This window comes from Mastigoproctus giganteus, chromosome 5 (genome assembly GCF_048544385.1).
Source record: "Mastigoproctus giganteus isolate SK-2022 chromosome 5, ASM4854438v1, whole genome shotgun sequence".
NCBI classification, from domain to species: domain Eukaryota; kingdom Metazoa; phylum Arthropoda; class Arachnida; order Uropygi; family Thelyphonidae; genus Mastigoproctus; species Mastigoproctus giganteus.
This window is the reverse complement of record NC_143579.1, coordinates 203,083,105-203,110,777: the sequence shown is the minus strand read 5'-3', so window position 1 is coordinate 203,110,777 and position 27,673 is coordinate 203,083,105. Positions and strand designations below refer to the sequence as shown.

General features: G+C 35.8%; 1 protein-coding gene across 1 annotated transcript in view; it reads right to left on the bottom strand.

Annotated features, from left to right (window-relative positions):
* Window positions 1-386: 386 nt before the first annotated feature.
* LOC150086017 (uncharacterized) overlaps window positions 387-27,673 on the bottom strand; it is a 210,007-nt gene continuing 182,720 nt past the window's right edge. Inside the window, exons 12-16 of the mRNA XM_090374773.1 lie at window positions 22,079-22,140; window positions 16,930-17,056; window positions 11,232-11,365; window positions 1,914-2,084; window positions 387-637 (exon numbers count right to left, since the gene is read on the bottom strand). Coding sequence (XP_090230899.1) covers window positions 398-637; window positions 1,914-2,084; window positions 11,232-11,365; window positions 16,930-17,056; window positions 22,079-22,140 — 734 coding nt within the window. The 3' untranslated portion in view covers window positions 387-397. The remainder of the gene's footprint in view (window positions 638-1,913; window positions 2,085-11,231; window positions 11,366-16,929; window positions 17,057-22,078; window positions 22,141-27,673) is intronic.

Genomic DNA, 27,673 nt, shown 5'->3' with positions numbered 1-27,673 from the left:
ATAGTTACAAACCTGAAATTTTCTATGAAATATAAGAAGAATCATAGCAAAGATTAGCAGTATTGTCTTTCACAAAAATTTCTGCAATATATATATATTGGGCTAAAATGTTTTTAACCTCCCCCAATAAATTAGCGGTCTACCTTTCACAATTAGTATTTTTATTCTATGAATAAAATGCAAAAAATATCAGTAAGTGCAAGGTTAATTATCTTGTAACATATCAGTAAAGAATCTTCAAAATGTAATTTTAAGCAGTTTATTATTGCATATAATAGTCAAAAAATCAAAATTGTGATCTTATTGACAAACAACTTAATAATATACCAATAAATATATCAACAATTATTTTTCATGAGCATGAAAAGATTTTATCATTTCTCATTCCTGTGGATAACTAATAATTAGTTCCAGAAAGTTGGCGGTATACAAGCTTTTTATAAACCCCATCAAGGGCAAGTAAATCTTGATGAGTGCCTGACTCCACTATTTCTCCTTGATTAACCACGAGAACTAAATCTGCATTTCTTACAGTTGAAAGCCTATGTGCAATTATTAATACAGACCGTCCACGCATTGCCCTATCAATAGCCTCTTGAACTAAATGTTCACTTTCTGCATCCAGAGCACTTGTTGCCTAAAAGAGATTAAATAATAATAATCTGTTAAAAATAACATTAGGATTTTAAATTTTCAAAAATCCTAAATATACTATAAGACAACATATGCCAATTATTGTAATAAATGGTAGTTCTGTTCAAACAAAATACAAAATTCTGCCACTTAATATTATTCAAAGAATGTCAAATATATTTTTAAATGGTGTACCATTAAAACACAGGTACTGAAATATTTTGAGAAAAGAACACTACTCTATATTACATTTTTTTTTTTTTTTGTCTTTACTTGTCCGGGACATCTTGTCCCTCCAGTAACAGGAACAGAGCTTATGTTTATATCTAGTTTAGAATGATTGTATTATCCACAAGTCAACCTAAAAGTACTAATATCATTTTTAATTGAATAATACCACCAAAAAGGCAAATCCTTTAATTCATTAAAAACTTAAGACACTGTTGAGATCAATTTCAGATACTTTTCCTCCTCATCAGGCAACAAGTAGCCCCAACTGGCAATCTTGTGTTCAACAGTGAATAAATGTATCAAATCTAAACAGGCAGTCAAGCAATGCATAGAAAAAAAAAAAAAAAACATTTGCGTTCAACACAAATTTGCTAATCAAGGCTACCTGTTGTCTGATGAGGACCCAAATAACTCTGAGACTGGTTACGACAATGCTTTTGAGTTTTTCACGAATAATGGAAAACAATTAGTAACTTTAGGTCGACTCATGAATAACAGTCATTTGTAAAGTAAGCATAAGTCAAACCTCTGTCACTGGAAAGACAATAATTTTACTAAAGACAGAAAATAACACAGGATAGCATTCTTTACTCAAACTATTTCAATACTTGCATTGAAATAGTATCCTGCTTCCTTGCAAATTTTCTGCATTGGGCCAATGTTCATCTTTGATGATAACAGTGATAAAGCCACTAATATCAGAAGTCTCATACATGCAAGAAAAATGCAGCTTGCCAGTTCATTTTCTGCAGCCCTCACATTGATTTTATTCTGATTATAAGATACAGAATAATTCAGTGATACAAGAATTTTTAAATTTAAATACACAAATCTTCAAAAATAATACCAACTGGCAGCCAATATAAGATGTACCACTTTTCTAGAGAAAAGTAAGCAAGTTTTTTCAGCTCACACAGAAATCCTGTTTATTGACTCAACCATTCAAATAAAAATGAGCCCCATCTGCGGTAAAGAGTTATATTATGAAATTATGCTAACTTTTAACACAGTTCTAAATACTGTTTGGGCCAAAGAAACTAAACTCTAACCTCATCAAGTAATAACACTTTTGGATTCATAAGGAGAGCTCTTGCTATGGCTATTCGCTGCTTCTGTCCTCCAGAGAGCCTAATTCCTCTCTCACCAACAAGAGTATCATAACCTTCTTCAAAAGAGGAGATAAATTCAGATGCATTCGCTTGTCTAGATACTTCTTCAACCTATAAAACAACTATGTTATTATATTTATTATTTATATTAATTCAGCATTAAAATTTATTCTTATTCATTCATATGTACACTGAGTGGCCAGTTTATTAGATAGGTTGATCTAACAGTAAGTACCACCTGCTTTACCACAAATTATCATGAAAAGGCACTGAAAGTGGTCCTCACAGGGATGCTAGGTCATGTAGACACTACTGAATTCTGCAGTTCTCTCAGATTTCCCAGCATTCTTACCATGAATCTCCTACTCATTCTACAGATACTCAGTTAAGCTGAAATACAGCAAATGAGTTAGCCAATGGAGTATGATAGTCATCTTCATGCTCCTGGAGCCAATCCCAAACAGCTCATGCTTTGGAACATGGTGCATTAAAAACTGGAAGTAACTGTTACCAGATGGGTTGCTGTTGTTATTTGGTTTTTAGGAGCATTAGCAACTAAGGCCATATTGCTCCGGGAGGTGGTCATTCCCTGACCTTTCTGCATCCTCCCAGATTTCCCAGCATTCTTACCATGATTCTCCTACTCATTCTACAGATACTCAGTTAAGCTGAAATACAGCAAATGAGTTAGCCAATGGAGTATGATAGTCATCTTCATGCTCCTGGAGCCAATCCCAAACAGCTCATGCTTTGGAACATGGTGCATTAAAAACTGGAAGTAACTGTTACCAGATGGGTTGCTGTTGTTATTTGGTTTTTAGGAGCATTAGCAACTAAGGCCATATTGCTCCGGGAGGTGGTCATTCCCTGACCTTTCCGCATCCTCCATATTTGGTGGTGATGGGCTCGAACCCGGTCTAATCAAGAAGAATGTGCTACGCACTGCTGCTCCTTCCCACCTGGCTACGGAGGCGCCTACCAGATGGGTAAACTAAGCATGAAGGGATGCACCTGCTCACCAACAATTTTCAAGTAATTTGATAATAAATGCTTCCCTGTGTTATATTTTTCTCTCTTGCTGTTTGGGAACCCTTTGTTCTCTCCAGTGACAAGCTTGGACTTATACTCACTTTAGAAACATGTTTTAAAACCTCATTTTGACTTGATGCAAGTTTACTATTAGAGATCATCTGCTCTCTGAGACTGATACTAGCAGTAGCTCCAAATTTTTAATGAATAGATTCACCTCTTTTGGTGATGTTATTCAATTAAAAACAGTACAGGCATACCTCGAATAACGAATAGGATGCGTTCCACGAAATTACTTCGTTAAGCGAAACTTCGTTTTCAGAGGTAAAAATACTATGGCCAGAATAGGGATACGTTCCTACGTAAAGAAAATGAAAAGCTTTTTTTTCGAACAAAGAAAAGTTTTATAAAATAAACAGTCAACTTACATACAAAGTGAAATCACATTTTAAAATACGAGTCTACAGTTGATTGCTTATGCTTTTTTTCTCTTTCATTTAACAATTGCCTATACGGAGTTATTGCATTTAACACTGATCGCTTAACAATAAAACTTCTTCCTAAATCAGGATCATTTTCACTAAAAAAATTTAAAAACGTTTTCAATGTCATTTAAGCACCTTTTTAAATCTTTGGTTGTTAACACTTTTTCAGCAGGAACTTCTTTAACTTCGTCTTCGTTGCTAACAAGGTTTTCTAAATCTTCCACTGAAAAACCATCATCTTCTGCATTCAATAAATTTTTAACATCCTCTTCATCGACATTTTCGAAACCTATTGATTGAGCCATCTGGATAACTTCATTTCTAATTTCTTGGATGTTATTTTCTTCTTCTAGTACAACTTCTGGCCATATTTTGAGCCAAACTCCATTTAAGCATTTCTTAGTGACTTCTTTCCAAGAACTATCAATGTTTTGTTTTCAATTGCGTTTTTAATGGTGCAGTTTTTCCAAAACGTTTTAAGTGTCATTTCCTCTTTATCCTCTAGTTCAGTTAAATTGCTTAATGTTCGACGCAGATAATAAGCTTTAAATGATGCTATTACTCCCTGATCCAATGGTTGAATCAGGGAAGTTGTGTTTGCTGGAAGAAACACAACTTTGACAGGAATGCATGTGTCCAACGTGTTAAGATCAGTAGGATGTCCCGGAGCATTGTCTAACAACAAAAGAGCTTTTTCTTCAAAGTTTTTTTTTTTGACATTACCGTTTTACTTCAGGACAAAAGTGGTTAACAAACCAATCAGTAAATAATTCCTTGGTAACCCACGCTTTTCTATTTGCTTTCCATATTACATGTAAATTCATTTTTATGTTACCTTTTAACGCCCTCGGATTTTCTGAATGGTAAACTAATAACAATTTTAATTTATAATTGCCAGAGGCATTTGATCCAAAGAGTAACGTTAAACGGTCTTTGGCTGCTTTGAACCCAGCAGCTGATTTTTCTTCAATAGAAATGAAGCTTTTTGTTGGTAGCCGTTTCCAGAACAAACCGCTTTCGTCAACACTGAACACCAAATTTGGTGGAAAATTTTCACGTTCAATTATTTCCTTTAGTTTTCCTGGAAACTTATTTGCAGCTTCTCCTGTTAATTTTACACTATGAACCCTGGCCCGTTTTTTAAATTTCTCGAACCAACCACGAGAAGCCCCAAAGGTTTCCGTAATTTCTTCAGTTTGTTTAGATTTCAGGTGATTAAACTGGAATATTTTTTTTTATGTTAAATGGGGCTTGAAATTGCGGACTTCGTTATATCGAAGCTTCGTTATCAGAGGTAACGTTAACCGAGGTATGCCTGTATTAGTAATTTTAGATTAACTCATGGATGACAATGCTGTTTGTAACATCCTAAGATTTCCACTGCCAGCTTGCATTGTTGGCACCTAGCACAATGGACCCATTGACTCATGCTGCTGTCAACATATCCTGGTCCTGCTACTAGCACAGGAAAAATGGGACCAGGACTCACTGAACCAACCAGGGCAACCTTTTTTTTTTTTCACTCCTCAAATTTCCAATGTCAGTGTTCCTGTATCCAACTGTTCCCATAGTTGCTTGTTTTTAACGTCAAGAGTGAAACCAGTGAGTCTGCCTGCTCTTATATCCCATCTGTGACGGGGTTAAATGGTGACCCCTTTGCATGCCTCTAATGTACTGAGATGTCATTTAACCAATAATGGAACACCTCTTAGAATGTATGATTTTTTTTTCACTTTTTGTTAATAAACTGTCTCCAGGCCAAAAGAATGCCATTGGCTAGATGTTTACTGATCGTTGGAGCATTCTGGATACAGTGGACACTGCAGTGTGTGAACACGAAGCAGGGTCCCACACACTTGTGCTGACAAGTATGCTAGTCAGCATGCTCTGGCACACGAGATACTGACTATTATACTGTGCTCAAAGTGTTGGCATATTCTCTCCATTGGTGGTAAGGTGGTAATTCTCTCCATTGTGCCTACACACTGTCCCTTAATATCTAACTACCTGTTATATCTTGGTATAGATATGAAACACTGCTGTCATGCTGGGGTAAAATAAAATGAACTAATAAAACTGGCCACTCAATGGTAGTTAAACTCAATTATAATGTCACCTACGGAATCAAGGAATTACATAATTAATAAAAATGATTAATTTTTAATCATTTTTATTAATTGATTAATAAAATGATTAATAAAAAGCATTATTTAACGTACTTATTTCAACTTGTATTATCTTAATGTTTTAAGATAATACTTAACTGTCTTCAGTCAAATGAAGACAGTTCCCCATTAAACAGAACTTTGCACAAGTTTTTATTTGCAATTAATATGCCTGCTGTTTTGTAATCCTGGGATGCACACAAATGAATAAAACTTCTTATTTTTCAAAAAAACAATATGCATATTGCAAGACTGATCCTGTATGCCACTACACAATATGCATGTCCCATTGTTAAATATTGCAGTGGAATGATGGCTGCAATAAAGGGTTACAATGACGCTGGGAACTTCTCTGGTAACACAGTGAAATATAAACAGAAATTTTCTTATTTTTATCTATAAACAAAATAACACTTCAGTGTCAAATAACATTAAATATCTGCTCATCATTTCCTCAAAGCCAAATTTATGGCATTCTAAAGATGGTAATAAAATTCTGTTTCCCAAAATCAAAATTAAACTACCCTTACCACAAATATGTAATTTACAGAGCCAGCAATATGGTTTCAATACCAAAAAACACTATTAGTATCCCTTCTCTTTTAAAAAAAAATAATAATCAGTCTAGCTTACAGCAAAAGTTATTATGTATCAATAAAGGTTATCATTATATAACTTCAACTGATGCTGTTATAGAAGCCAAGCAATCTCCTAGAATTATAAATTTCACACAATTATAAGCAGAAAAATGTGTGTACAAGTTGAATATGTAATTTAGCTCACTCTTAAGATTTAAATAAATACTTTAATGCATTGTTTTAATGATCCCCTCCTATCTTGTAGTGGTAGACAAATGGAGGAAGACTCTTGCTGTTAGATGGCCACAGTATTTGATAAATCGTATCATAGAGCCTCAGAGGATAATCATTCTGTTGTACAGTCTGTTTTTACTGTTTTTTTTTTTTTTTTTTTTTTGGTAATTGTCTGTTATCTTCCACTGGTGTAAATTGCAAGTAACTTTAACCTAACCAGTGTAAATTTATCTATATAATAATTTGCTTATGTCCCTCCATCCAGAATGCTCTTTGAACTTGAATAACTCAAACACTAAACAAGCTTTTGACCTGATTCCTTTTGTAAGGTTGTATTTAGCAGTAAAACTGAGGGGAAAAAATTCCAAAAATGTTTTATTTTATTTTTAATTTTTAGAAAATATAAAATATGTCAGGAGAAACTGCTTCTCAAAGACATCACTGACAACTTTCAAGAACGAAAAGCAGTACAAAGCTTGGAAGAATGATGAAAGGCAGCTGAAATAAGAAAAGTGACTGAAAGTAAAGCAAATAGGTGAAGGATTGCAAGACAAAAAGAAACAGATAGACAATGTGAGCTTGATAGAGAAAGATTTGCAAATAGAGTGGCTAATAAAACTGGTGAGCAAAATCCAATTAAACTTCAATGTAATACTGAAAGCCATGCGCAAGCAAGAGTGAACTGTAGGTGAGTGCAACAAGAATTGTCATAGTTGACAACAATTATCAAATTGCATTTTCAGTCATTTTATTACCTGAGTCTGTCCCACTTGCATCTTAGCCAGCAACAAAAGGAGCCGAGGGAGAGTTTTTTGTAATTACTTTGATATTAATTTTTGTTTCTTCTCTGAAACAGTTTTGGTGAAATATTTTCCACAGGTATTCTAGTTCGTTTATATTTATGTATAGGTTAGACTTACTTGTAACTTACACTGGTGGAAGACTAATAGACAAGTACCTTTTCTTCATCTACCTGATTCAGTATGCAAGTATGGTAAGGCCTGAAGATCCACCTTAATGCTAAACCTTGCCATTCTCTTCCCCCCCCCAACACAAAAACGCAAGGGCATATAGCTTATCAGGTTGACTACCAATATGGCAAACTGCATAGGACAATCATACTGGAAACTGAATTTTGACAAATTGCATAAAGCACACATTCTATATTCTGTACTAAAGGGCTATTTTAGGGAATGTAGGCAGGAGATCTTTGTATATTAGTATTTTACCAAAGAGAATATATGCATTTCAGCAATTGTTATTATTTTTTTTTCTGTTGAAAGTTTGGCTTTGCATAGTGCATGTTTGGTATACATTTCAGCTAATATTTAGACATCTCATATTATCATCAACTTACCTTTGTATAAGGCCATTTTTTTTAACTGAAATAATCTTAAAAAAATTATTTCAGTTAAAAAAAAAAAAAACTAAAGTGCTTCTAACTAAAATGATCTTGGAGACTAACTTTTTAGAACTGGTACCTCAAAAGACTTTCATCATAAACTGAATGTCAATAACCTAATTGTCAAATTGTAGCAGGATACTTAATGATTTTGTAATAACTGAGAGCAAAGTGGAGGAGAAATTGTTGAAGTTAAACATAAGAAAAGCACTTGGGGTGGATGGGATCTATCCAGTTATATTAAAGGAGGCGGCAAAGCAACTAAGCAAACCCTTAGTCATAATTATGAGAGCATCCTTGGACTCAGGGGAGGTCCCCACAGACTGGAGATGTGCAAATGTATCCCCAATTCACAAAGGGGGATCGAAGGGTGACACAAGTAATTACAGACCAGTTAGTTTAACTTCTGTTCCGGGTAAAATAATGGAGTCACTGGTTAAAGATGCATTACAGGATCATCTAGACAAGACTGCAGCAATAATTCAGACACAGCATGGGTTTGTTAAGGGAAAGTCTTGTCTGACAAATTTGATTGGTTTTTATGATGTCGTTACAAAGGAACTGGATGCAAAAAATAATTTTGATATCATATATTTGGATTTCAGGAAAACCTTTGACACTGTTGCACATGGAAAACTATTGTACAAATTGGAGCAGAATGGTATTAAGGGTAAGTTACTACAATGGATAAAAGGATGGTTAAGTGGGAGAAGACAGAGGGTGGTAATCAATGGGTGCTGCTCTTTGTGGACTAATGTTATTAGTGGAGTCCCACAGGGTTCGGTGTTGGGTCCACTGTTGTTTTGTATATTTATCAATGATATTGATGAAGGTATATCAGGCTTAATGTCGAAGTTTGCAGATGATACAAAGGTTGACAGGGTTGTTAATGACAGTTTGTTTGTTTGTTATTTGGTTTTTAGGAGCATTAGCAACTAAGGCCATATTGCTCCGGGATATGCGGTGGTCATTCCCTGACCTTTCCACATCCTCCGTATTTGGTGGTGACGGGCTCAAACCCCGGTCTAATCAAGAAGCGTGTGCTACGCACTGCTGCTCCTTCCCACCTGGCTACGGAGGCGCCTGTTAATGACAGTAATGGCAGTGTGCTACTGCAACAGGATCTAGATAATTTGGGCAGATGGGCTAAGAAGTGGCAACTGAAGTTTAACCTTGACGAATGCAAAGTACTGCATATGGGTAGAAGTAACCCCAGAGAAACGTACCAACTGTGTGGTACTACACTTAAGGTGGTAGAAAATGAAAAAGATCTGGGAGTAATTGTGCAGGCAGATATGAAGTTTTCTGAGCAATGCAGACAGGCTGCCAGGGCAGGTCATGGGGTTTTGTCAATGATATATAGGAATTTTGCTAGCAGGGAAAAGGAGGTGATTATCCCTCTGTATAAGGCAATGATCAGGCCATGCCTTGAGTACTGCGTACAGGTCTGGAGGCCTCATTTTAGGAAGGATGTAGATTTACTTGAGCGTGTACAGAGAAGGGCAACAAGATTGGTGAGGGGAATGAAGGGATCCTCTTACCAAGAGAGGCTTAAGTTCTGAAAATTGCAGTGGCTGGAGACTAGGCACCTATGCGGTGATCTGATTGAGATGTATAAGGCCTTGAATGGGTTGAGCACGCTGAATTCTGATGAGATCCTTCCACTTGTTCAGATTACAAACCTAAGGGGGCATAAATTCAAATTAAGAAAAGACAGATGTAGAATAGATGTGCGGAAATTTGCCTTTAGCCAGCGGGTGGTTAATTGCTGGAAGAAACTTCCATCTGTCGTTGTGGAAGCTGATAGGTTGAATAAATTTAAGGAGGAACTGGACAGGCATTTGGAGGGAATGGTGTGATTTTTTTTTTTTTTTTTTTTGGCTGATGCTGCATAAGCTCATACACTTGCTTTCTTGCATCACATGCCACTACTACTACTACTACCACCTTGTGGTCAGTAACTTGTTGAAAAACATTATGATACAATGTAATAGATTTTCTAAGAACTTTTTGAGTGCCATTTTAAAAACTTATATTGGTCTTCACTTGACATGAATTGTAGAAAATATTATATTTCTCCTTCTGTGTGAACAAATTACAATGGTTAATTTATGTTGTGTTTCAAAGTGAAACTTTATCTCTTACACAGTCTTTTCTCAATTGTTCATTATTTATTTTTTTTACCTGCTAATGCTGTTACATGATAAATAAAATTTCAGCTACTTTTTGATTTGTTTACAGGAATACCATGCTATGCGAAACCACGCTGATCGAGGTATTATTAGTATGTATGTTAATGTAATTCATTCCGACAATTTGATTATATGGGTCGAGTTGCAAAAATATATAGGTGTTTGTTTACCATAAATTGATGCACACGAAGTTTTTGCAAAAAAAGAAATTAAAATGATAAAAATGAAAAATACTAGTAAGTTACAGTACAAATGATTTTATTGCAGTATGTACATACCAAAAGAATATAAGTGAAGTATGCACTGTATTTTTTTTTGAAAAATAACTGATCAGCTTAGTTTGCACAGTTTTTTCTTCTTTTTATCTGCATATATATCTATAACATCGAATATCATTTTGTAACTTACTTTCTTACTTTCATACTTCGTTCGATGTTTGAATCTAGAAGAACTCTCAGCACCATTACATTTCTTCTTTCCACTCATATTTGCATATAAAAGGTGTAATGTTTTTAAAAAATAATCTTTAATAAAAATACACAGTGAAAAATATTTGTACAGCTTACACCCAGTGAATGACCTCACTGCCCTTTATTCCATAACGCATTGGCATCATAATACATACATATCAAATGTATTGGTGCGTAACGCGTTAATTTTTTTTCAATTTGTAAACCACGCTATAGCAAAACCCGCGCTGTTCGAAACCTCACTATGCGAGGTATTCCTGTATTCTGCATCTGGACAGTTTGGGGGATACATCTGCTCGTTTTAAAAGTATTAGTGTAGAGCTTTTATAACTGTTAATGAATCACTTAATTATATAGGACTGGATCTCCCAGCTTACGTTTTTTTTGTGATTGGTCTCCCTACTCCTGTTAAAAGAATAATTGGTTTAATTCTCATCTGCCTGCTGCCTCCCCTTGTATCTCATAGTGTCCACTTGACAATAGTGCTTTAAAGTCAGTCCAAGCACCTATAAACATCCTCATAATATCTTTAGATCTTTAAGATCTTCTGATTCACAATGGTATGGTTACATCATATCAATTCACTTATTATACATTTATTCAAATACAATGTGTATTTTGATATATTTTTTCTTTTTTTGTTTACTGGAGTTTTTGAACATTTACATATGTCATTAAAATCATAAAATATATTAAATTGCACCTCTTCTTCTGTAGCATCCCGACCATAGGCAATGTTTTGCCTCAGTGAACAGGCAAATAGTACTGGTTCCTGTTCCACCCTAGAAATCTGCTTGCGAAGCCAAACTGGATCTAGTTCTTTTATGTCAGTGTTGTCTGAAACATAAATACAAATAACATGAAAGCATCAAAGCACATCTTATATTAAATATATATTTCAATGAGTTGAAAACTGCATTTTACCTGTTTAAAAAAATTATATATTTCTTAATAATTATAATATTCCATAAAATTATAAACAGTACAGTAACACACTAAACATAAATGTTTTGAAAAATTATGTTACAGAATCCATATAAAAATATTAAAACCTTGTATAATTTATCTTCCAATAAAGCATACATTGAAAAATAGATACAGTTCTGTTTTTACAGTGTTTGTGTGTCCATAATATAAATGTATTAAAAACGGTCTATATCAGCAGTTCCCAAACTGTGTGCCAGGATGCTGCAGCAAACTCACAGGGGTGCCACGGGATATTTTAAATTTTTGTGAGAACACAGCGATACTCAACATCTGTTGGACAACCCATGAACTACTAGCTCGAGGTAGTTCACAGTTTCAACATTACTTATTAATAATCCAAACAGTAATGTTGTAGCATCACAGTTACAACATTACTGTTTGGACCTAACTACTTAATAAACGGAATTGTTAGGTATTTCTTTTGGCCTAGGGGTACCGTGAAAAAATTACTGAGACACTAAGGGTGCCGTGAAAAAATTACTGAGACACAAAGGGTGCCGTGAAAAAATTACTGAGACACAAAGGGTGCCGTGAACCGAAAAGGTTTGGGAACCTCTGGTCTATATACAACCATACAAAATTCATCTGAACAAGCATATACAATCCAACTAAAAAAATACTCCTTTCTTGGTATTGCTTCTATGCACAAAAAATGCAGTTCACATAAAAGGTTTAAAATATTTTTTTTATTTATTTTTTTTTTTATTTTGGCAATTTTGAACATAAAATTCAATGACACCTACAGTACTCAAGTACCGTATAAGAGTTTAAGGATAAGAGGAAAGAAGTTGCCATTAGACTTAAATTTTTGAAAATACATACAAAGGAAGGTTGTTCCAAAGAATTGAAGCAGAAAAGATAACTTAGAAAAAGGAAAAATTAATTTTGTGAGATTAGAGTTGAAATTAGTATTAGTCAGGTAAATTTATTAATCAGTTAATTCAAATTTATGGTCACTAGTTCTGGAATCATAACAGGGAAAATTTGCCCTCATTCATTTCACTTTCTCCTCTCAGTCCCTTATACACCTCAATTGGGTCCCATATAAGATGACTAGTTACCAAGCTCGAAACCCACATAATCAAAACTTTCCTCACATGAACACCCTTTTGCTGATCTCACCAAGGCATGTTAACTATCTCTGGAACCTTTCAAGAAGCTCAATATTTTTTAGGTGTCTCCTTAATTGGACACCAGTATTCCAAGTGTGTCAGCATCTGCAAGTATTTCTTTCAAGTGCAGTCTTACAATTTTCTTGTAAAGTGGATTGTAACTTCCCTAGTCTTTACAAGCAAATGTTCAATAAATCAATAGGACAGCATGGGCACACCTTGTTGCCTGTATTTCCAAGTGAAAGACCTCACACTTTGCTGAATTAAAACATAGCTGCCACTTCTCTGAAAATCCCTGAAACCTATCTAAGTTGTCCTGAAAAAAGCACTGGTCATTTACTACTCTCCCAAATCTTGGCATCACCTGCAAATTTTGACATCATACCCTCGTTCCTTCATTGATATCATTTTTTAAAAAAAATCAGAAACAGCAGCATTCCCAAAACTGACCTTTGGGAAACCCCATGTCTAGCATTGGCCCAACTTGAAGAGTAATCGTTAATCCCAACCTCCTGCTCTGCAGCACCTTTTATGTCAGTGTTGTCTGAAACATAAATACAAATAACATGCAATCCATCTAATGGTCTTTCCTGTGTTCCCAAGCTGATCCAGCTTATACAGTAACCTCTCATGTGGGATTGAGTCAGATGCTTGGTAAAATCTAAATAAACAATGCCAAAAGTATTTCTTATATCCAGCTCATGAGTGGCAACTGTCAAAATATAAAACCATCGTTAAACATGATTTTTTTTTTTCCTTTACAAAACCATGCTGTTTCCTACAGAATTCCATTTCCATCTACATGACCCTTGTATTGCACTCTTGATCACTTCCTCCATGATTTTCCCCCACTGAAGTTAGGATGACAAGTCTGTAGAGCTACCTTTATGTATTAGTGATATACTGGCACTTCTATAATCCAGAAGAATTTCTCCTTGGGCCTAATGTTGCCCCCATAATTAATCTTAAAGGAGCCTTACTGACTTCAAGCCCAAAAGTTTTTTTAATAAACAATCCTCCTCTGTAATTTCAATATTATTAACTTCATGCTTTCCCTAAACCCATTATGCAAGGATCTGAGCTGCAATTTTTTTTTTTTTTTTTTTAAATTCACGTGTATAAAAAATTCCTTGTCCCTATTCTTTGTCACTCTTAGTCAACGAATTCTCATAATTAGCCTTCGCCAGCCTAACCTTGTGGTATTACTGCAGATCAATTTGTAGCTAATATATGATTCAGTACTTTTCTGCCACTCTAACTTTCCTATGCAACCTTTTTTGCTCTATTAAACAGGCTAGCTGATTATTCATCCATTTTTAACAAATGCTATACTTTTGTGCAATATTTTCTTAATGGTATATAAGTATTCATGACTTCTGTGACTATTGCTTTAAAAGACATTCCATAATTCTAGTGTATTTATCTTCATGTGCTATCTCCCTCAGTTGATATAGGCCACGTAGTACTTTAAGCTGCCTCAGTACCCTTACCTGAAATTAAAACCCATTCCTTTGCCTCTAACAAAAGCAAGGGAATAGGTTTGCTAACCCTCTCCTCATCATCTCTCCTCACCAGATATTGACTAGTTTATGCATGTGTTTTGAAGAAAAAAGTGGAACTATAGATACTAATTCAGAAGAACACTACCCATGGAAATATCTGTTGAAATGCAGGCAAAAAAAAAACTATATATCACTACGATATAAAGTGAAATGTATTTGCAAGTGAGAGATAATTAATGAACCTGACTGTCTTCTTTGCATGGTAGAACAGAGAGCAAAAGAAAAAGCCTCGTTTTTTGGTTGTGGAGTTACACTTCATTGTAAGCATTGAAATAATTTGAGAACTGTGCACATTTCTCATCATGCATTTGTAATTATGAGATTTCAATCATAAATACAGTATAAATACTGTGGGGAATGCTCAAACTACCTTTGGTAGTTTGAGCATTCAGTTTGAACATTTGAGTGGTTTTCCACTCAAACATTTAGATGTTCACTGCATAACTACACTGATTATTTTGTATGAAGCATAGGACTACACTTAAGATTCACTATTGAACAGGTCAGTGCCTTTTGCACCATGTTTTGTTTGTAGTGAGCTGTCCAAGTCGATTGGCAATGTTTTAATCGTATCTCATATTGTGGATACAATGTGGGGTAGGATGCAGCCGAGTGGTCAGGAGTGACAGTGCAGTGGCATGCGCTCTTTGAGTGGACCAGGGTTCAAGCCCGTGACTGCTAAATACGATAAACACTTGCAGTGACGTTGGGTGAAGAAAACACCAAAATAAAATCAAGAGCGTCAGGCCTGGCCAGCCGGCTTGTAAAAAAAAAAAAAAAAATTTCGCTGGGCATATCAGCATGGAGGAACAAGTATTCCATCCATGTTGCTGGCCCCCTAACCAGGAAAAACAGCGCAGAAAATTTTTTATTGTGGATAAAATATGAGAAATGCCTGATGGTGTGTAATAGTGCAATACCTCAGCCACTCGTTGTGGAGGTATCCACAATATGAGATACAATTAAAATGATGACAATTATCAACTTGGACAGTTCACTATGAACAAAACGTGCAAAGGCACTGACCCATTCAATACTGCATAACTACATATTAAAATTATAACTAGTGGTCATACTGACTGATCATGAATACCCAAACTTTTAGTCACTTATATTGTAGGTAACAATATAGTTTTCTGATCAAAATCTGCTTTTTAAAAGAAAAACATCCCATAATGATACCTTCACATGTACTGTAAGTGTGGTTTTGTTGTGAGTGCAACCAACAAAGTTCTAAGTGGAAGGTACTCGTGATTTCAATGGCATGAGTAATTACAGACCTGTTAGCTTAACTTCTGTTCCAGGGAAAATAATGGCATTGACAAATTCAAGGTACTGCACAATGAGTAGCAGTAATCCCAGATTAATTTTTAAATTTGTGGAATAAACTTAGGGTAGGGTAAAATGAAAAGGACCTGGGGTAGTTATGCAGTCCAATATGAAGTTCTTTAAGTAGCACAGAATTTCCATAATAACTAATACTTCACAGGTATGGAGAATTTACATGACTATTTTTTTTTTTTATCCATATCACCTCCACAGAGTACAATACCTCTTACTGGGAAAATATGCAAGTCATATACAATATAAAAAAACACTATAAAAACTATATAAAAAGCAGCAAAGACTTCTTTACTTATATTAATAGTGCAGACAAGCTGTCAGGTCACTCATGGGGTTTTTTCAATGATATACGAGAATTCTGCTTGCAGGAATAAGGAGGTAATTATTCCATCATATAAGGCAATTGTCAGGCCATCTTGAACACTGCATTCAGGTTTGGAGGCCTCATTTTATGAAGGAGTTTTGTGTTCCCTCATCAATCTTGTTTCCCTCCTCTAATGAAACAGAGAAATGCAATGAGATTGATGAGCAGAACAAAAGGGTGCTCTTATCAAGAAGGGCTTCAGTTCTGAAAATTGCAGCATCTGGAGACTAGGCTCCTGCGAGGTGATCTGATTGAGGTGTTTAAAGCTTTGAATGGCTTGAGCAAACTCCATGCTAATAGGATTCTTCCTCTTGTCTAATAGTTCATGAGGGGGGGGCATAAATTCAAATTGAGGAAGGATGGCTACAGAATAGATATACAGAAGTTTACCCTCAGACAATGGCTGGTTGATTGGTGGAACAAGCTACCATCCATTGTTGTGGTGGATAGTTTGAATAAATTCAGAGAAGAATTGTACAAACTATTTGACAGGATGGATAGATGAAACGGTTTTTTTTTTTTTGGTTAATGCTGTATAAGACTGCTTTCTTGCATCATTTTACCACAATTAATACTAAGACTAATACTAATTTTGTGAGGGGCTGCAAATTACATCTACAAAGTCTATCAAATAACAGATAGGTTGGGAAATACAAGAACTTTGTCCTAGAGCCCAATTGTGGCTCTTGTTAGTTCAGACTGCCAATAAGCAAGGTGGTGGTATTATTCTTGTAAAAAATCAATCACTATGTTACAACACCTAGTTTCACAAAGCTCAGCCATAGCAGCAGTTTCTGGTTACCACAGACCAATAGGTCTACCAAAATCCTGCACCCCTAATCAAACATGGCAGAAGATAATCTTCCATCAGTGCTTGGGATCTTCAATACTGGTTAACATTATGACATGTACAGGCCTCCTTGGCTTTCATCTCTGGAAGAATATTCATGATGTACCTCAAAGGACCAGATACAAAAAGCTTGTAAAACATATTAACATTTTCGGTAAAAATAAAAATATGAATGTAGTTACCAAATAATATTTGGCCTTCATCAGCATCATAAAACCTTTCTATAAGACTTGCTATAGTTGATTTTCCTCCACCAGATGGGCCAACAAATGCCACTACCTGACCAGGTTCTAGTACAAAATTGATCCCCTAGATACAGAAATAAAAAATTTCACCAAATGGATTTTAAGACTATTTTTTTTTTACACTTGTGTATAATTAATTACAATCTTTGTTAATAATTTGGATTCTTAACATAATATAGTATTCTAAATATCTTTTCTCTCTTAACACAATGCATTAATAAAATATAATACAGTCGAATTTGGTTATAACGAGCATGGAAATAATGAGATCACGGCTGTAACAAGCAAAACGCTATAATGATTTTATTTTAAGCATATTCCCATACAATTGCACACTGTTATAACGAGCACATTACATGGATATACCATACGAATTTTGGTAACTATGCAAACATTCTTAATTGCTCCGGTAGTCAAAAAAACCCAATTCTTGGAAGAGACAAAAATGAAAAGGGCGACTTAGCTTTTATTACCGCCTGCATCAGATTATCAGCCAGTTTATGACTTTGTCCTTTCGGGAACGGTAGCTATAAAATAGTACACTGGCATTCCGCTTGTTGCATTACCCTATTTACAGATTGTCTTGTATTCACTGAACCATAAATTTATTTCGGGACTTCTAAGAATTTTGGAAAGGGAACTTCTAAGAACTTTGTACACATTTTGGGACTTCCAAAATTTTGGAAATGGAACTTCTAAGAATGCTGTATGCATTTAAGGACTTCTAAGAACTTTGTATGCAGATCACTTTACTGTCATTTTAAAGTAAATTCAGTTAAAAACGAATCCTTCCTTTGGAAATATGGCTACTAACAAAAGAAAGTGTCTCTCAATTCACAAAAAAATCAAAATTATTTGTGAGTTAGAACGTGGTTTAAAAAATGTTGAAGTGTGTAAAAAGTTTTCTTTGTCCTCTTCAACAGTATCAACATTGTGGAAGAATAAACATATTTACATATCGGCACAGGAAAAGAACATAACTGGGAATAAAAGAAAAAAATTTAGAAAGTGCGAGGTTACAAACATCGATGAAACATTGCTTCAATGGTTCACTACACAAAGAAGTGCTGGATTTTCAATAGACAGTCCAATCTTGAAGGCTCAAGTGGAAAAATTTGCTAAACAATTTGGATGCAATGATTTTGTATGTAACGACAGTTGGCTGAATTGATTAAAAAACCAAATACAAGCATATTAATACAACTCATATGTAGATATATACTAATATTATTTTTTTTTCTCTGATATTTCTTTTGTTTTTTGAATCTATCTTTTAATCAAGCTATTGAGAATTTAAAAAATAGGAAGTAGATTTAACTCATCACTGATATAGTGAGTAATGGTTATAACGAGGAAATTTTGTCAGTCGATGCTTGTTATAACCAAGTTGGACTGTATATGAATTAATAAAATTAATATTCACAATGTAATAACTTATAGGGTTTGTGGCCTTATATTTCTCAAAGTACTTTTAGAAAGAGTTTAAATTCTAAAATTAGTTGTGCACTTGAAATATCCACCACTGGACTTGTATAACTGCATAGTTAATATTTGTGCTGCCAAGTGTAGGATGATGGTTTATTAATCTAAAGAATACAATGACATCGAAAAGTGGGTGTGATATAAGTCAGTAGAGAATTAGTATATACAGATACAATACTGATGCTGTGGTTACAGGAATGTCGAATGAAATCTTTTGTACATAATCTCCATCATGTTCATGTTCCAGGTCAAGCTGTGAGAAATCTAACAGAGAAATGTGAAGCTGCAGGCTGCACATGTAATAGACTGAATAAAAGACAACCTTTTTCCACTGTGGGAACCTTTGTTGAAGCAGAGGAGCAGAAATCCAGAAGGCACTCTGCCAGTACATATGGGCGCCTCCGTAGCCAGGTGGGAAGGAGCAGCAGTGCGTAGCGCACACTTCTTGATTTAGACCGGGGTTCGAGCCCGTCACCACCAAATACGGAGGATGCGGAAAGGTCAAGGGAATGACCACCGCATATTCCCGGAGCAATATGGCCTTAGTTGCTAATGCTCCTAAAAACCAAATAACAACAACAACAACAGCTAGTACATATTTACTGTTTCTCATCAACTACTTTGCACAACAATTTCTTGCCAAGTAGAAAGAGGATGAAGAATTGCTCCACAACATCCTGTGGATAGATGAAGCACAATTTACTGTCAGGTGGTGTGTACACACAAGATTATGTTATTTGCCCAGAATTAATCCCACACACTCATCAAACTACCCCTTCATGACATGAAAGTGGGAGTTTCAAACTCCCACTTTGTGCAATGAACGTGAGAATTTTATGTGAGTTCACCATTCATTTCATCCTTGGTCCATACTTATTTAAAGAACTTAATGCAGAGCAGTGAAAAGTACTTAAGCCTAACAAGTTTATCTGCAATAATACCACAGAAGGGCCTAACCCAGTGGTTTTCAACCTTTTTTTAATAATGGCACCCACCCCTAAGTAATTTATTTTATTTGGCGGTACCCCTACTCAATTTTCTGCCTGTTAGATCTGATTCTGTGTGTGTATATATATACATAATATTAAAAATATATATATATGTTATATGATATTTATTATAATAATAAAATTATAAAAATTACATTTCATAATACAAATTATATATATATATACAGTATATAATTTTATTCTTTATATAGAGGCACTAAATAAACATCAATTATAGATCACCACAAAATTAAAAAGATACTGTACACCTTTTTATAATGAAATAAACATATAAATTAAAAAATAATAATAAGTTTAAGTAACTTAAACCCAAGTTACGTGGCACCCCTGGAATGTTGTTGCGGCACCCCGGTTGAAAACCACTGGCCTAACCCTTCTGCTAAGAGAGCAAAGAACAGGGACAAGGAGTTTTTCGTATATATGTACAAAGAAGAAAAGAATGCAGATCGGACCTTACATAATGGGTGTGTGGAAGTCTTAGATAACCCAGGTACTTTGCATTGTTATTTTGTTAACTGACATCAGGCAGGCATGACTATTGTAAAATGCTACAGTAACTATGGTAAAAATGTTCACAGGAGTGATAAATGCCCCCCAACCATCTGGGATTTCTGTCAATGGCACAATCCTCTACCATCCTTGAAGTATGACCCCCCCCTCGCTAATCCTCAAATTCAACTGCCTAAAACTTTGTAATCGTTTCCTACCTGCCCAGGCACTCCCTAAAATTCAGACATTGCTGTGTCTTGAAATTAACTTGCAGAAAATGGTTACCAATTACAAATACCACTATCCATTCTACTAGAGCGGATTGCATCTGTTCAACTGGAATAAATTCTTCCAAATTTTGTGGCTTAAACTGTGCTAAACATTGACAACAGCCATCACTACTCCGCTTTCAAGTTTTAATGTTTGAAGCTCTCCTTTGTCTGGAGAGAAATTTTTAACATTTTGTCCATGCAGCTGAACTTTAAGAGAATAGAATGGCTGGCAGCTGTTAATAAAAGTGGATAGTACACAGTCATAGTAGTATCTCACCATCCTGACTCCAACAGAATCCAGACTAGCAGTTCGATATGGCACGAGGAATAAGGGGAATTATAAACAGTACCTTTTATTGGAATAAAAGGTAAGAACAATCAAAAGCTCCAGATGAAACTGCTTGACATGCATAAATTGAGCTGTTGGTTGTTGTTAGTTTTACAATGAATTGGCATTTTAGGCTATACTGTGCCAGCACATCACAGTTGTACAAGGGTCAATTTGCATGTTGCACAGGCTGAAAAGCTCAGAATAATTCATTGTGACATTGGCTAACTAAAGCCCTGAATGAAAAGGCCTCTAAGAATTCCTCTTGTCTCCAATGGGATTTGAATCCACATCTCTTCAAATGAGTGACAAATATCAAAATTATTATACTGTCGCTGCTGGATATAATCAACAGGATAATTGCAAAAAGACAAACAAGAGGCAAATATGAGCACATGGTAAGAAGATTCACACAACAATAATTCACAATTAAGATAATAACACTCATAAAATGTTGCTATCAATACAAGTGATGCAGCACCACCTAATATGCTGTTTTAGATGGACAGGACAATGTTCCAATTATATGAAAGCACAACTGTCCTGTTACAGTTCCATTAAGGAAATAGATAACAAATGATAACTACATTTGAATTCCTTCCCCTCCCCATGTGCCAGGTGGCTCCAATTACTGTCAAATGGTCACATGTGGGTGCTCATCTTACCAATTGGTAAGATGAGCACCCACATGTGACCACGTGACAATTGGCAGAATTATGCTTACTGAGATCTTGATAAAGATGGAATATATTGGCTACCAAACTATATGTTACAATAATTGTGTGGTTTCCTTTACTTGGGTGAGAATCCCTTCACAGATCTATAATCAGTGGTTTGGATCATAGTCAATCAAACCATCTACTAATGGGGGGGGGGGGGATAGCCAAATTTTCACAGATTTTAGCATTTGCAAAAAACTCTCTACAGCAAAGTTTTGTTTTATTCAATTGTCACTTCCCTGACTGGTCTCTTTAAATACATCTTCAACAACATGATACAACCAATACAGATCGAGTAGTGGTTCCCAATCACTTTATCACACAAACGGTAAATCAGCAGGTGCATGGCGAGGTACTCTGATACTGATACCAGCATGCTCAAAAATCTTATCTGTGCATTTTCAGTTTTACAATATCATTTTATTCTCTCATCTTTATGATATAAAAATATAATTATGAAAAGAAACCATTAAAAAAAATTATAAAGGTGAAGAGATTTAATTGTATTGTAAATATTTTATTGCAATTAAATAAATATTTAATTGCATTGTAAATATTTTATTGCAATTAAATAAATATTTAATTGCATTGTAAATATTGTAAAAAATTTAGTTGCATTGTAAATTCAATTGTAAATATACAGCTGTATAGTAAGCAGTAACATTTGTGTCAACTATATAGTGGATTTTACTAAACCCTTCTGAAAATAATTAGTTTCTGATGATGTAACAATCGAATCTGTAAAAAAAAAAAAAAAAAAATCAATATCAAAGGAAAATAATTTACTTTCAAGACTGGCGAATCCTGTCTGGAAGGATAAGTAAAATGTAAATTCTTCATTTGTATACCTATAATGAAATCAATATATTATCAATCAGGAATGTTAAATTTTAATTCAATAATAAATGAGTGTGCATCAAAATATAACAATTGTAGTGTCCACCTCATGTACTATTAAACAAGTTCTCTTAGTATTATTTTGTCATAGCTACCAACTTTTGACTTTCAAAAAGCACAAGTTCATTTAAAAAAAAAACCAGGAGTAAAAGAGATTTTTTGGGAAAAGCAGGTGATTTTTGTCAAGTCCACAATGCACTATATTTAAATTTCACTAACAACATATACATTTTATATTAGAATATGCATATATTTGTTTACCAATACAATATGCTTTTAAACTACTTTGTCTATGATTTTTGTCTATGGATTTTTATTTGGACATTCTATTAAACATCAACTGATTTTGATTGCTAAAGAAAGTTACTATTGCAGACTCTGTACTCTTCAGAAATGTGGAATCATAGTTTTTTTTATAACGATGGCCTTGCTGTCTAAACTTGGTTGTCAGGAGCATTTCCAAAGCTTCACTAGAAAGAGATCTGAACTCAGTTTTTGTTTTTCTAAGCTGGCTGAATACAAGGTGTCTGAAAAGTTTTAGGGCTACTTTCTTAAAAAATCGACATCTCAAGGAAAAAATTTATTACCATTTAATCTTCAGAATACATCTCTCATAGCATAATATACCTCTCTGCACAGTCTTACAGCTTCCGGATAGCTATGTGGAAATGATCTTGTGGAATCCTGTACAACTCCCTCATCACACTGGTTTAGATCTCTGAAATGCTTTCAAAATGATGCAGTCAGATGAAATTTCACTTTGGGGGACAGAAAATAATCAACAGGCACCAAATCCAGCAATTACGAGGGATGGTGAAGCATTGTGATGCCCTTTCATGCAAGAAACTGCTTGACAATGGTCGCACTGTATGAAGGTAAACTGTCATGAAGCAAGAGCTGCTCACCTAACTTAGCTGCATCTCGCCTAACATGCCAAATTCTTTTCAACGGTCGGTCCATCACTGGTCTGTAAAAGTCAGAGTTGACTGTCTGTCCTTCCAGTAAAAATCTTTGTGCACAACTCCTTGCAAATTAAAAAAATAAAATCAGCAACATTTTGGTTCAAGACTTTTGGTACCAGAGTTTTTCAGCCTCGGTGAATTTTCTCCAACCCATGCAGCTAATTGTATTTTTGGTTTAGGTTCATATGAAAAACACCAGGATTCATCATTAGTTATGATTTTTTTTGAAAAAAAAGTCTGGATCACTGCCATCTTAATCAAATCTCAACATGCAGCAACTCATTCCTCCTTCTATTCAAACATCAATGTATGCAGTGCAAAGTGCAAGCACACTTCCTTTTTTTTTAAATCTTTGAAGACAATCAAAAGTACGGTATTCTTGCTGATGTGAAGCCGCTCTGCTATCATTCTGAGGGACAGGCAATGATCTTCCATTAATAGCTGCCGAACTTTTTTGATGATCAAGTCCATATGAGACTGGGATGGGCAACCACTCCATGTACCATCCTAAATGTCTTCCCACGCTTCACAAAACCACCCATACCAGCAAAATATGTTGGATCATGATAGTGTTTCATATCCATAAACTGACCATTGCAACTGTTCTAGTTGCACTTTTTCCAAGCTTCAAAAAAAAAAATTTTATCACCACTCTTTACAAAGTCTTTGAATCCACGAAGACATGATTTTACTCCAACTTAAACACAACTTTCCAGTAGAATGCCTTTGTGCACGCTGATGAAACTTGGCACAGAGCCAGTTCAGACTTGATAGTGATTAGTTTAAATGGCTAAAGTGTGGTGCTAGTAGTTTCATTTAAAAATATTAGTCCTAAAACTTTTCAGATACCTTGCATTCTCTCGTATTCAGCACTGCTATGAAGAATTGTTAAAATGACAATGCAAGCATTACTTCTCATAATTTGTTATATGTCAAGCATCTTTGTGCACTTGTCAATTCCCCAAGGGCTACTATACGTCAATTCTTTCTTTTTTCATAATAGCACCTCATAGGTTATCTCACGAAACTGACAGAACTAATGCTGCAAAATATCTATTACTTCATCTATTTATATATATTTAATGACCAAAAAGTACTGGAAACTTGTCCACAAAAAATGCAGAGTTGAAAATGATATGATGCACTGCCAACTGATGAAATTTGTGCTATCTCAGCATTTATAAGAACATCATTTTTCAATAGGAACTTATGCACCATGTAGTAGTAGAGGAATGTGATGCAATAAAGCAAATACATGAGCTTATGTAGCATCATGCCAAAAAAAAAAATTTCACACATACATTCTCTCTAAAATTTTGTCCAGTTCCTCCTTGAATTATTTATTTAAGCTTCCACAATGACACATGGAAGTTTGTTCGAGCAATCAACTATCCACTGGCTAGAAATTCAAATTTCTAGCCATCCTCAATTTGATCTTTCCTCAATTTGAATTTATTCCCCTTGGGTTTGTAATTTGAGCAAGTGGAAGAATCCCATCAGAATTCAGCGTGCTCAACCTGTTCAAGGCCTTATACACCTCAATCAGATCACCACACAAGTGCCTAGTCTCCAGACGCTACAATTTGCGAAATTTAAGACTTTCTTGGTAGGAGAATCTTTTCGTTCCCTCGCCATTCTTTTTGCTCTTCTCTGTACACGCTCAAGCAAATCTACATCCTTCCTAAAATGAGGTCTCCGGACCTGTACACAGTACTCAAGACGTGGCCTAACAGACGTGATTACCTATTCTACAAAGGAGTAATCACATCCTTTTTCCTACTAGCAAAATTCTTGTATATCATTGAAAACACACCCCATGATCTGCTCTGGCAGCCTGTCTGTATTGCTCAGAAAACTTCATATCTGACTGCAAAATTACTCCCAGGTACTTTTCATTTTCTACCACTCTAAGTGTAGTACCACACCGCTGGTACATTTCTCTGGGGTTACTTCTATCCATATGAATACTTTGCATTTGTCAATGTTAAACTTCAGTTGCCACTTCTCAGCCCATCTTTTCTAGATCCTGTTGCAGTAGCACACTACCATTACTGTCATTAACAACCCTGCCAACCTTTGTATCTTCTGCACACTTGGACATTAAGCCTAATATAAATTGGTCCTTGAGGTTGTCACAGACATTCTCTCAGATATGCCAGACAAGCTGTACTTGCTACCTGGGAGTCTAAAACGCTGACAGAACTGAAACTGATATTCGGGTGACACTCAAGTCAAGTGGACCCAATTTCCTCCGCGAAGTCCGGATGGTTTGTGACAACCAAATCCTCTGCTTGCACCTTCACGATGGTGGGACTGTTAGTAATCCTGGATATAACCTCCATGCACAAGTACATGGTGGGTGACCACTAAGGTGTGAACCAACGTAAGCAGGGGTCAAGGTGTGGCGCCCACACCACATGGAGGAACGCCGCCCCTCTATGTTACCAGGCAGTACTAGGTGGTAGATGACTCTCATCAACCATTGAAATACCACCACTTTGCTTATTAGAGGCTTAAAGTGGTGGAACCCATGTTTAGTCTCTAGAGCTAAGTTCCGATCAACCCTTCCCTATCTCTTCCATCATGCAGTATGATTGATGACTTTTGAGGTTATGATGAATATCGTGGCGAGATCCAATATTCCTTACATTTCGAGGGTACAGCTCTAAAACGGTGTTCGCAGGCCAGCCGCTAGTTAGTACACCAGACCAAACCTATTGGTAACTCTCTAGGAGGCTTCCGGATCAGCTAGTGTATAATCTTGCTACTTCTACTCTGCCAGATAGTGACTGGAGGGAGTCCAAGTAGTGTGTATGCGGGGAGCATTGTCGAGGCCACGTTATGTCAAGGATCTGGGTATATTCTTATCATGTGTACGCCATATCCAAAAATTTCATTACTTCATACAGCATGTCCCACCCACTTTTTCTTACTATTGAATACACCATGAATTATCAAACTAATAAAGCAAGCTTATCTGCGAAAAGATCTAAGCCTCCCAAGCACTTCCTAATTCATTTCACAAATATACGTGGTTTCAATTCTAATCTCAACGATGTCCATTTCCACTTGCAGTCTGCCAAACCCTATGTACTTTTTCTGACAGAATCTCAGTTATCGGTTGATTCAACTACTGCTCACCTCAGATGCCCAAATTATTCGCTGTATGATTCCTTCCGCCTCAAAAGTGGTACTTGTGCATATGTCCGTTCTGATATTCCCTGTCAGAGACTTGGCAATCTTCGCTGGCTTAAAATCTCTCTACCTCATTGTGTCAAATTCATCTATTGTCTCTACCGTTCTCCCAACTCCACTAATCACTTGGGCTCTTTTACTTCCTCTCTTTGCAACTTGACTTTCTCCAGTCCAACTTTCCTAACACTGAGGTAATTTTCCTTGGTGATTTTAATGTTCACAACTCCAGCTGGCTTCCGTTTTCTAGTCACACCGACCCAGCTGGTCGAGACGCTGAGGCTTTTGCAATTACTAATGACCTTGCACACATTGTTCATTTACCTACAAGAATACCGGACAATCCTAACGATACAGCGAACACGCTTGATCTTTTTCTCACAAACAACCCTTCTAAGTACACGGTGAGGCTTTTGCAATTACTAATGACCTTGCACACATTGTTCATTTACCTACAAGAATACCGGACAATCCTAACGATACAGCGAACACGCTTGATCTTTTTCTCACAAACAACCCTTCTAAGTACACGGTCGAAGTGAGAGGTCCTTTAGGCACTTCAGATCACAACTTGGTGATTTTCTCTTCTCCAATGGAACCTTTATCTCATGGCTATTCCCAACCTCGTGTTGTTTGGCATTACAAGAATGAAAAATGGGATGACCTGCGAGACTTCTTTTCTTCTTTTCCCTGGTCGGATTACTGTTTCAAAACTTCTGATGTCAATGTACACGTTGGCCCTAATGATATCAAGAGTAGGAGACCGGCAGAATTGCTTAACAAGTACAGGTCACTGTTGAAAAAAAGCCGTGAAATAGGGTTGAATTTGAAAGTGTCTGCAATTCTGCCCAGACACGATAGGAGGGAGTATATGATGAGAGCCCTGTCGATCAATTCGGCCCTGGAAAGATTGTGCAAGGCTCAAGGGATAGAATTTTTTTCAGCCTGGACTGTACTTGTTAACAGGAGAGATTGCTTCTACAGGGATGGGATACACTTAAATAGAAAGGGTGCAAGAATATTTGCTGATGCTATCGAGGCAGTGTTAGGAGGGTCAGAAAACTGCTAGCTTGTGGGGAGACAAAGACGAATAGATTAACAGTAGCCACTGGCAGAGGTGAAAGAGATTCTTGCACTGCTTCTATTGGAATGAGCAGAAGCCTGGAAAACAAGATGCAGGACATTTCAGAGACTGCTGGGAGTCATTGCGGTACGAGTAAACACATGGGTTGTGTTAGGGTAGCTAAGAATAGAAATAGGTGCATGTATAGTTGCGTGTACACCAATGCTAGGAGTTTAGTAAATAAATTTGATGAATTTGAGGTATTGC